This window comes from Emydura macquarii, unplaced genomic scaffold (assembly GCF_026122565.2).
Source record: "Emydura macquarii macquarii isolate MOO-44397 ecotype Brisbane River unplaced genomic scaffold, CSIRO-AGI_Emac_v2 contig_1348, whole genome shotgun sequence".
In the NCBI taxonomy this organism is placed as follows: Eukaryota; Metazoa; Chordata; order Testudines; family Chelidae; genus Emydura; species Emydura macquarii.
Genome location: NW_027131485.1, coordinates 19,962,645 through 19,975,059, shown reverse-complemented (window position 1 = coordinate 19,975,059; position 12,415 = coordinate 19,962,645). Strand labels below are relative to the sequence as shown.

At 39.7% G+C, this 12,415-nt stretch overlaps 1 protein-coding gene across 2 annotated transcripts in view; it reads left to right on the top strand.

Annotated features, from left to right (window-relative positions):
- The window catches only part of TXNDC11 (thioredoxin domain containing 11), a 121,292-nt gene that overhangs the window by 23,511 nt on the left and 85,366 nt on the right, over positions 1 to 12,415 (top strand). For both annotated transcript variants that reach the window (XM_067551326.1, XM_067551327.1), the window contains one exon: positions 4,076 to 4,169. In XM_067551326.1, the coding sequence (XP_067407427.1) occupies positions 4,076 to 4,169 (94 nt within the window). The remainder of the gene's footprint in view (positions 1 to 4,075; positions 4,170 to 12,415) is intronic.

Here is a 12,415-nt window from a genome sequence, read left to right as displayed (position 1 = left end):
CAAAACATTTTTGATGGAATATGTCAGACAGGATATAGAGATGTTTGATCAAATTTCACTTCATTTTGACATCTTTTGTCTGTTTCTATTAGAACTATTGATGAGTAGAATGTTTCAACTCGTGATCGATACTAAATTTAATATAAAAATAGCAAGTAGATATGAAAGTGACAGTACTGTATAACAAAAATAGATTAGTAAAGATATTAATGGACTGAAAAGCTATACTTAATGCCACAAGAGGGCACACAAACCCTGTGATAAAATATCCTGCTTTGCTAGCACTAGTTTAAAACTCCTTTGAAGACAGTTATTTTAACAAAACGTTAATCTCTGACTCAGTTCTTCAGCTGTTTAGCCAGACTATTCAGGAGCAACATTCACCATTTGAGGCATTTAAGAAGCAGGCTTTTTTCCTTCCGGAGTGTCAGGCGAAATACCTAACTGGCCTAAGAAGAGTAAACAAGACCCAAAAGTGCACAGCATTCTTGCCCCCTTCACTTCCTAGGGCAACCTAGCTGGAAGGAGCTCTTCATAACACCAACTCTCCCCTTTTCTTCAGCTCTGGGAAAATGCCTCCTGATAAGTGCAACTTGAATGGGCCATTTGTTTACAGTTGCTTAGGAAGCTAGCCTCCATCTCTGCTACTGTAGTGCCCAGCTTCAGAGCAGTGATAAGAGAACAATTTGCATCATAGCCTGTTTGTCTAGGGAAAATTGGACTATCCACCTCAGGAATTAGTCAGAACTCTCCCTCCTTTCTCTTCTCTTTGCCAGGCTAGGTCAGTAGCAGTGAGATGTTCCCACTGAAGTACTCAACTGGCTGTACGCATAGTTAGGAAAGCAGATGGAATCCATCTCTGTGAAGCTACCTCATCCCAGTCCAGAGTTCCTTCCCTCACTTCTAAGAGCCTTAGCTGACATAGGACATATAGTGTTTATCATTGGTGGTTCTGGGCCCAAAATATAAGTTTCCTCTTTAAAGTGTTCCTCTCCTTAAGGTGCACCACTCTCCTCCTGAGGGTGCTTCCAGACAGTGCTTAGGAACTTCTTTCTGAATGGACAAAACAGTACCTGCCTCCCCCTAATACTGCCACCTATCCCTGGTTATTACTTCAAGCCTAAAGAAGAATAAGGATAAATTCAGCCAGAGTGGTACACAGTGATTTTGGGTATGTCTAAACTTTGAGCTGAGACAGCTCAAGGGACATATCTGCACTAGCTGTGATCAAGCTAATGTGCTAAAAATAGAGTGTAGCTATGACGGCACAAGCAGCATGAGGGGCTAGCTGCCCTGTATACCTGCCTAGCATTTTGGATGATACATACTTGTGGTGGCTAACACCTTGCATCACTGTGGCTACACTCTATTTTTAGTATGCTAGCTCAATGAGAGTTAGTGTGGGTATGTCTGCTCAAGATGACCCAGGAGCACAAAGTGTACACACATCTTTTGTTTCAGTAGCTACTAGTCCCAGAAAAAGCGAGGTAATCCCTGGTGACTCTCATTTTCTCTTTCTCAAGAAGGGAGAAAGAAAGCATTCTTCCTCAGACAGCAATATAGATCCTGTCACGACTCTAGTGCTAAAGAGAAAAGACCAAGACCATGGAGACACGCTCCTTCCTCCCAATGAGACCTGAGGGCAGATCCACATTTTAATAATTTATCATGCAAAGACAAGAAAATCAAAGCCACCTTATATAGTATCTCACTGGTTACTTCTTTTGCAGTGGATGCTTCTCTCAACTCCTTACGCTTCCTAGTTACAGCAATGGTGGGCATTATTGTAGTAAGTTAAAATATATGGCTGAGCTCTTGAAATATATCAGCCAAACTGTGGCTCGTGAGCTGCATGCAACTCTTTTACTGTTAAAGTGTGGCTTGCAGAGCCCCTTATGCCTTCCCCCATTCTCCACCTATGAGACTCGGGTGGGGAGCTCGGAGTTTTTGCCCTGGGTGCGGCAGGGTGGTGGGACTAGAGGATTCTGCCCAGCCAGGAGGGCAGTTTCAGAGGGGAGGGGGCACTAAGTTTGCCCATCCTTGAAATACATTTTTTTAGAATGGAGCAACCAGAACAGCACACAGTGTGCAAGGTGTTGACATATCATGGATTTATATAATGGCATTATGATATTTTCTGTCTTCTTATAAATCCTTTTCCTAATGGTTCTTAACATTGTTAGCTTTTTGTCTGCTGCTGCACATTGAACAGATGTTTTCAGAGAACTATACACGACTCCAAGATCTCAACCTTAGTGGCAACAGCTAATTTAGAATCCATCATTTTGTACGTAGTTGTTGGAATTGTGTTTTCCAATATGCATAACTTTGCATTTATCAACACTGAATTTTATCTGCCATTTTCTTACCCAGTCATCCAGTTTCCTTTGTAACTCTTTGCAGGCTGCTTTGGAGTTGCAACTGCTTTTTCCAGTCATGGGCCTTATTTCAGTAGAGACTGTCAGGCATGCCAAGTTTTCTAGTATGGGGTTTTGTGTGTGTGTGAGAGATGGACAAATGTCTGTGTATTTGGAACTTGGAGGAGACTACTTAACTCATTTTCAGATGTGCTTTCAGCTGTGCAGAGCTTGAAATATGACACCTGATCTTTTTCCCTTAAAATTTATTTCACCTGGAAAAGTGAATTCAGATAAATTTTCTTGTATCATAGGATAGTGAGAGGGACAGTGATGATAATCACACTTATAACAAATAAAATTTAGTATCATGTTAATGTTAACAAGTTGCATTTAATAGTCATTTTTAACTTTGAAACCTACTTTGTAGCCTTTGTCCAGAGAGCAGTGCAATTATCAAGAAAATGAAGTGCAAATAAGAGTCCTACATCTGAGCTCAACTTCTGTATAAGTGTGTGATGAATTATCTGTCTTATCTGCAAATGCAAATATAAATGGTTCAAGGAAAGCTGATTATATTCTGATCTGTCTGCTCAAGTATCTAAGTTCTAATAATCACTGTTGTACTTGTGCACTATTATCACATCTTGAAAGTCTAGCAAACCAATTCAAGTCTCATTAATATAAAATATCCCCAAGTAATTTTAAAAAATAATTTTATGTCCATCTTTGTAAAATTCAGGGTTCATCTTTAATTTTGTATTGTAAAAACCTGAGAAATCTGAGCTTACTTCTTACACACCTATTCTTAATCTATTTTTATTAGGCCTCCATGTAGGATTCATATATCCAGCAAAGGGAATGAGATCTGCAGTCTCTGCCTCTATTGCCATGACCATTATTCTCCCCAGCCTACATTCATGCTGCATATAAATACTCGATGGTCAAAGATTTTGCATCTCTTTCCGGAGATCAAAATCCTTTAAATCTCAAATTGCCTGGTTGCCCTGATCAATGAAATAATATATTTTATTTTTGTGGAAATGCAAATAGAATCTGTGTTTCTTCCCTTTGTTTTGTGAAATCAGTCTCTCACTGATTTCTGTAACAACTCTTGCAAGAATCTCATATGAGTGATACCTTGCCAATGTGATATAGACTGGCAATCATGAAAAAAATGCCAGGCTTCATGTATAGATGTGAATCATTCACAGTAAAGTACACACTTAAAGAAAACCAAGTATTATACATTGAAAAAGGGTTACATTTGACTCCATTGTACAGTGACACATCAAATCCCAAATATCAATTTCAAAGGAACTCTCTGAGGTGCTATGTAGAAATCAAGTATTCCATCAACATGGTGGTTTTTGAAGCTTGACTCCTGCAATTATTTTAAATTGTTACCATTTGCTTAAAGAATAATGTAACAACTAACATGGGAAATATGTAACTGTGAAATTCTTATGTTTCTATATCTATACAGATTTGGTCTTGTGCACATTTTCCAAATTATAGCATTAGGACTGATTTTTCCCCCCCTCTCTTTAAGATCCAGTTTTCTTGCAGCATAAAATGGCTAGTTTGTTTTTCTAAAAAAACCCCTCAAAACCTCACTGTTTAATCTGTTATGTTTTTTACTATAGTTAAATAACTTCAGTGTCCCATAAACATATACTTTGTAGTAGCTTAGTTAACTCTAATTCTTATTTTTGCAGCCTGGAGTTCTAGGATATTTTGAGTTCAATGCTTCACCTCAGCCTCCTGGTTATTTGACATTCTTCACATCAGCATTACATTCATTAAAGAAAGGTAAAAGCTTAATCTTAAGAATTTAAGGCACCTTTGCAAACAGTTTACATATGTGGACTTCAATTCTCATCTGAAATATTTTGTAATTTGAGAATAATTACTCCTGGGGGCAGCCGTTAGTATTGTTCTGACTACTAAGTAATGGATTCCTTTGTTAATAGACAACGAATGGATTAAGGAGTGATACAAGAATTAATCAAATAAAAGGTACTTTTATATATTTTGTGGACAGGCAACGTAGAACAAAATACATAGTGTGTTTAATCCTGGTCACATTTTCATAACATAATAAATATGGGATCTTCGTTTTGTATACAGTTTACTAAATATATTAAACAAGTCTTATTTGCCAAGTCTCTCCACTTTACTGAAGGAATTTCAGTTCATGTTTCATGTCACGTTTCATTGTCTACTATTTGGGTACAGAAATACTCAAAAGTAAACACAATTTTTATAGCCAAATGGTACATGAAAATGAAGCAAAATCACTAATCTAAGTAGTAAAATTATTGGGCATGTTCCTAATTTTAGGATCTGATCCTGCAAACAGTTACACTTGAGTGGCTTTACTCACATGAGCAGTCTCTTTAAAAAATGCAGATTGGAGACTAACTGCTGATTTGCCCCTTAGAATCCATGTTTGTCTATTTTTCAGATAAGTTTTCTTTTACACTGGAGTCAGAAGTCTGGTAGTGAAAGACAAGATGACACTAGGGTTCATCCTCAGGTCTTTCCTGTCACTTTGCTTAATTTAGTTTCTGGCTTTTTTACTTTCCCCATTTTAGATTACGAAAGATCTCAGAAACATCTTGTAAATCTCTTCAGATTAATTTTTCCACTGAAAGATGCTAAATGAAGAAATATTTACGTCCTTGGTGGTGATTATGGTAAAACCAAAATAGATTCTTCTTACATGGAACTTAGATTAGGAAACGACTAACAAAAGGAGATATTCCTCTCACAGTGCTCACTTAGAATCAAGAAATTTGACCCAAAAAAAGGTTAAGGGTAAAGAAGAACTACATATTTCTTCATTTCTTTTTTTAAGGGAGAAAAGTAAAACGCTGAGAATGGGCTCTGTTGTTGACTGGTGATCATTGGTTTGGCTTATGTCTGTTTTAGTGGCTAGTACATAGATATTCATACTGATGGGTGTAGGTTAACTATCTAAACAAAGGACATATCTGTATTTTGGAGAGTTTTATTCTAGTTTCCTAATTAAAGGAGAACTAAACGTCCGAATGTTTCATGTTGCAATGCATAAAAATAAAGCATAACTTATTTATATATATTTTGAAAGGTTATTTTAAAATGTAATTGTGTTTCTGTTGTAGCTTTTTAAGTGTTGAGTGTATTCTTGCCATATTTCCTAGGAGCAGAAGCAGTGATGTCATAACTAAAGTGGTTCACACACCACTGAGCTGGCCTCTCCACTTAAACCATTAGTTTCTTAATTCTGAGTACATTGCGGAGAAAAGTGCGCAAAACATTCCTGCATTTAAAATGCATCATCTTTCTGACACATATGGTTGTACACCAAGCATAAATACAGTGTAAAGTATTATTACAAAATATCTTAAAAAACATTATTTTTTTTCATGTTTGCATCCTAAAAATGTCATAAACTTTTTTTAGGTGTAACCAACATGGTGTCTGGATGATTTCATGTCAGATGTTACTGAACAATACAATTTATAATAGTCACTCTTATCCAGTTTGTTACAGACATTACATTAATGCTTACAACACTCTTGTGAAAAGAGTAAATATTATTGACCCCTCTTCATAGGTTGGAAACCTGCGGCATAAAGAGATGGAGTAGTTTGCCCAAGATAGGTAAGTCAGTGGCAAAGCGTGACATAACACAGAGTAGTCCCAGCTTTGAGTATGACACATTATTAATTAGTCGTCCTTTGAGACTCAATCATTCTTTTATGTTTTTAGTTTTCTTAATTATGCAGATTGATCATTTTAAAATGCTGACAAAGACAAGTTGTCTCACTTTTTCTGGTTGAGTAATTCTTTTGTTAACTCTATTTTATGTGTTTTATTGTGTACATTAATGCAAACTAGATATTTTTTAGTTTGCACTAGTTGGGTCTAAGCAAGGCAGCTAGAGCACAGCTCATTAGAGCACTTTACAAATCACACCACTTGAATGCGCTTTGCTGTGCTATGCAGACAAGCCCTTATATGCTCAGATTGTTCAGAATAATCATGGTGCCATCTTTAACACATAGTATCACAATAAGATTTAATCCATAAGGTATTTATTATGGTGGGACAGTAGTGTAGGATCTGAGTGTTGATCTATGGTATGAAGTCCAACTGAAGGATCTGATTCTAGAAGTTAGAATATTGATGTCAGTGGATATGGGTACTTAGCACCTTGTAGGATCAGATAGTTAATGAGGTAAATTATAAACAATTGCTTTGCTGTGACATCACATTTTTGTTCAACTGAAAAATGAACTTTATGAAGACTTCTCACTATCTGAATATGTAACCCTGGAGTGCTTTATTTTTAGTTCTTTGAGTGATTGTCCACATGGCTTCAACTCTTTGATTTTGTGTGTCGTGCACCCTGATTCGTTTGGCCAGCAGTGTCTGTTCAGGCTGTGCCTGTACCCTAGCTGTCCTTGTGCATCCCCACTCAAGGACAATAAGGGTGGAATGGGTCCTATTGTCCCTCAGTTTCTTCTTACTTACTATGCCAGAGAGACAGAACTCCTACAGTGTCCCTCTTCTTCTGGGTACACGGTGCTATTGACATTAGTTACTAATATTACTACCAAGGTGGTTGTAATTCATTCTTATAGTTAGATAGATGTTGTCCATTGGGGAAAAAATCTAATTTTTTCTTAAATAGTTTTCAGTTTTGGCTGCCTCAGTACAAAGTACGTTGGTGCCTACCACCTCCGTATCCCTAATGGACAGTTATCAGTCTGTTTAATTGGACCCGACCTTTGGATCACATGCCTTCAAGCCAGTTGGATCTGGGCAGTAACCAGTCACTGTTTCTAATCCTAGGCCTCTAAGGCACACTCCTGGGTTCAGACTTCCTGTATGGCCCCCTTCCTTGGGATGTAGGACTCTGCAATCCGGCTGCCCTAGACCCTGAAACCAGTATTGTGACCCCCTGCCAAGCCTCCCCAGTTGCTTATACGTGCTTCCCATAGAGTCCATCTCTGTAGGCATTCTAGTTTATAGTGTAATTCGTTTGGAGGACCACATGGGAGGTAAAGCAAGGAGCACAGGCTTTGTACAGGGGTTTCTAAAATCACAGTAACAAATCATACAAGAGTTACAGGTCTTTAGGCAGAACAACAAAAGCTTGTACGCTCTCCCCCCCGAGTCTGTGCTGTCTCTGTCTGATGAGCCCTTAAGTCCAGTCTTTGTGTCTGGCAGGTGGGCCCTTTCAGCCCTCTGAACTGTGTATTCCTTCTGTTGTCTGGCAACATTTGGCTGCCAAGAGTGTGAGCAACTGAGCAAACCCTGCTCTTAAAGCTTCTGTCTCCTCTTTCGTGTGACTCCCTGAGCAGCTTCAAAGCCCCAGTCAGGCATTTGAAGTCCTCATTTCCCCTGAATACAAACTGGAACCAGTTTCCTTTAGTTTGGCCACCCTCTTTAGCAAACTCAGTGTTCTGACAATCACCATGGCAACTCTTTCATTAGTCACTTCAAGGAGGTTTCTGGCATTAAAATCAGCTGCCTTGGTCTATTCTTGCTATCTCTAGGCAGTCACAGCTACACACTCAAAATGCAAGCCATGTTCTTCAAAATGGTGGTTACAGTGTGAAGGAAAGGTCACAATTTGATACAGACATGTACAAACATATATCAGTCCATCACACCAATCTCTTCCCCCAGAAGGAAGACACTACAGATAGAATGGTCCATCCATTATATGACGTTTACTCCTCCTCATCCCCATCTAGACACATCATCTTCCTCTCACTTCTCTGTCCTTGGGTGGCACAATGGAATCAGGAAGGATTCCTTGAGAGGTAGCAGGAAAAGATCTAGGACTCATAGTGCACATACTTTCTGGTACCCCCCTTATGTGTCCCCTACCTCAGTACTCATATTCCTACCAACTATAGCAAGATCACACTCAGGAGTTACATAGGAATGTGCAGATGTCCACAGAGGATTTGGCATGGCTCTTGGCTCTTTTTTCAATCAGTTTTTCATTTCTGTCTTTCTCACAGTGTTTACAACCTTTATCAATAGTTGCTCTCCCTTTTGATCTATCCTTGGCTGTGTCTTCAAAGTTACCAATATTTATATTACATGAGGTGAGATTCTGCTTAAGGGAGTCTTTGAAGTGTTTTTCTTGCTCTTCCTTCTTGTGTTTTCTGAGTTTCAGCTCACTGTAGAGGACTTGTTTCAGGAGACTGTCATCACACATTCTGATAATATGACCTATCTGTCTAAACTGAGCTTTGATCATTGTCTCGGTGCTGGTAGTTCTTGTTAATGTCAGAATAGAACAAAGACTGCACCTATGAAATTTTTCAAGTTGCTTGAAGTGTCTGTGGTTAACTATCTCACATATAAAACAGATGCCATCATCACATCATATAAAATAGATGTTATTATTGCTGCATTGTATGTCATCGGTTTTGTTGACCATGTGATGTTATGCTGATTGAGTATCCTATAGTGAAGTCTCCCAAAAACCTGGCTTAACTTTAATGTTTTGGTTTAATATTTCTTGATTCAGGAACCAGGTCTGGTTCCACTGGGCACCCTTGTGTGTGCAGTCATGGTCTCACAAGGCTGTGTCTTCTTCTGTGTCTAGGGCTAGACCCCCTCCCGAAAGATGCAGCATAGAGTCATCCCAGCTGGATCAAGTAGTGCAGACTCAGAACTTGAAAGGGCAGAAGGAGAAAAGGCTGCAGGGTGGGGAACAACTGATCCCCCAAATGAGGCAGTAAACTCCTCTACTCTTGCCTCTCTGGATGACTTTGTCATTTCAAGACCTCATTAAGTGGGTGGCAAGGAGTCTGGATTTACCACTGGAAGAGGTACAAGAGAAATTGTATGAAATCCTGGATATCTTGCATTCTTCCAGACGTACAAATGAGGGACAGCTGGATCCTCTGACAGATCTGTGGCACGTGCCAGTGTCCATTCTGGCTGACAAGAGATACCAGATCCCTTCCAGGCAAACCCAGTATCAGGTTTGCTTGTAATGGTCACTGTCCAGGAAAGGTCAAAGTAACAAGGGCTTCCTAGATTTGCACCAAGGAAAAAGGACCTGAGGTAATTAGACTTCTTTGGTTGTAAGGTTTATTCACTGGCCAGCCTCCAGATATGTGTTTATTACAGGCTCTCCTTTCTACGTATGACAATTTAAAGTGCGATGAGTTATCTCAGTTTGTGGACACGCTACCATGAAAATGTTGAGAGGAACTGACAGCCACCACATTTTGATACTCTGCATCTCTATAGGCTGCACTGAATGGGGTTAACACCACAGTGTGCAGGATGGCTACATTAGTGATGAGAGAGTCTTTTTCTAGTTTCAATCCTTGGGGTTTCTCAGGGAGGTCCAAGCTACCATCAAGGACCTTCCCTTCCTCATTCCATAATCGAGAGATCTTCTGTTCATTAAAGGAATCCAGAGCAACTCTACATTAATTGGTTATTTATGTTCCAGTCTGAAGAAGGAATCAAATACAACTATTTTCCTTCAGGCAATGTCCCTACTATCAACCCCAGAGGACCTCAGAATCATCCTGGAGGAAGCAGAGGTTTTCCTGATAATGGACCCAGTCACCTTTTCTTCTGCTGCCCCAGAGTCTTGGTCTTCTATCAGGCAGCTGATATGAAGCCAATGTCAAGAACCTTGACTGAGCCACATGAGGATTTCTTCTTTTATCACCCCTCTCTTTTTGGCAACAGCCTCTTATATTTTCAGGAAGCTTGGATTCAGATCACCTTGGACAAGTTGGTCCTGGAGACTGTAAACAAAGGGGTATTGTGTTTAGTTGCAGTCCACTCTTACTCCTCACTCCACTTCCCTGTCCCCTTTTCATGGAACTTTCTCATGAGATATAGTTAAAACAAGAGGTTGACTCTCTTACGATTCAGAGCAGTAGCAAAAGTGCCTTTAGAGTTCAGGGTCAAGGGTTTTTATTCCCATTATTTTTTCATCCCAAAGAAGAAAGGGGGTTGATGTCCCATTCTGAATCTTTTGATTCCTCAACAAATTCATCTGCCATTTCAAGGTCAGTATGGTCACTCTAGTCTTGTAAGATCCTGAAGATTGTTAATAGCTCTTGACCTACAAGATGCCTGTTTTCGGATATTAATTCATCCAGCCCATAGGAAATACCTCAGATTTCTGATACAAACCTCTTATTACCAGTACAGGCTCTTGCCTTTTAATCTTTCCATAGTACCATGAGTACTCACCAACAGCTTGGCAGTCACAGCAGCTCACCTAAAGAGGCAAGGAATTCAGGTTTACCCATATGTCGATGACTGACTAATTCAAGGAAGATCACCCCACCAAGTGACCAACTCGATCCAAGTAACCTTAAAGCACTTTGCCTTACTAGGGCTTCAGTGTCAACAGAGAAAAATCCACACTTACTCCAATTCAGAAGTCACAGAAGCAGTGCTAGATTCCAGATTAGCTAGAGCTTACCTTCCATAGGAAAGATTCCAGACAATAGTAAACCTCATCAACCAACTTCAGACTCACCCCAAAATATCAGTGAGATCATGCCTCAGATTTTTGGGACATACAGCTCCATTCACCTTTGTGACACCATTTGCCAGACTTCACCTATGGTCTCTGCCAGAGTGGTTGAAATCAGTGTATCTGCCTGGGCACAATGTGAACATGTTAGGATTCAGATCCTCATGTCGGGTCCCCCTTGTACAGAGTTTCATAACGACTGGGTCCCTCTTAAGCCTTATCCTAAATTCTGCCAAGATTGTTTCAGAATTCCATGTAAACCAATTAATTCATTTCCCAGTTTTCTTTCCCAAGCCTCTTTCAACTTGGGGGAAGCCAAAATTAACATACTTGATATAGTAAGTGTGCTGTCATTTTACATTGACAGGACAAAACCATTCAGGAACACACCTAGAGATTATGTGAGTGGGTCTCCAACTGTGTAAGGACATGTTATGAGCTAGCCAGGTTAGATTCACCTAGTCATATTAGAGCTATTCTACTAGATCTCAGGCTGCCTCTATTGACTGTTTGAAGAACATCCCTATTTCTGAAAGCCGAGGGCAGCTATGGGGAGCTCAGTCCATACCTTTACAAGACACTCTTCTTTGGTAGAGCCTTCCACTTCAGATCCCTGTTTTGGTAGGGGTTTCCTGCAGTCATTGTTTGAGGAGGATTCCTACCATCCATCTCCAAGCAAACAGACAACTGCTTGTTAGTCACCAAGAGTGCTGGATGCTCACTTGAAGAAGAAAGAATGGTTACATACCTTGCAATAACTGGTTCTTTGAGATGTGTTGCCCACAAGAATTCCACAGCCTGCCCTCCTTCCTTGCTCCTGTGGAGTCCTACTTCTCCAGGATTCTTTATTGGTGAAGGAACTGAGGGATGATTGGGTTCCCTCCACGCTTTATGCCTTCGGATGCGGGTTGGTTGAGGATATGCAGTCAGACTAGATAATCTGCTGGTCACTTCTGGCCTTAATCTTTGTGACTGACAGCTAAGATGTAGGCATGGCCCCAACAGATTCTGCTGGCCAAAATAATCTGATCTCATGCGCATGGTGCATGTATGCATCAAGAGTGGAATTGTGTGGACAACACATCTTGAAGAACAAAAGTTACTGTAAATTAAGTAATAATTCTATTTTTCATTAAACACAAAGCCATCTACACTGTAGAAAGGATAACTGGCATATATATATATAGTTTTTGGATTTATTCCTGTTGTTGTCTTTTCCTTTCCCTCTCTTCTATCCCACTTTTTCTTGATTTTTTTTCTGGCCAGTAATGTCTTTTGCTACATACCTTTAACTCTCATTGATGATCTAGTGATGTCATTCTCATTGACGAATTTTGCCCTCTGCATATAATACTCCTCAGGACGTCAGCTTTAGAAGAAGCATCATTCTGTATCAGAGAAACATTTTACCCATGTTGTCTACTGCTGAATGAAATTCTACTATCATGAATTTCTACTCTATTCTGTGTTATACAGCATTTCACTGTTTGACATTACTCTGTGATACTACATGGTAGCACCAGGTGTCCTGTGA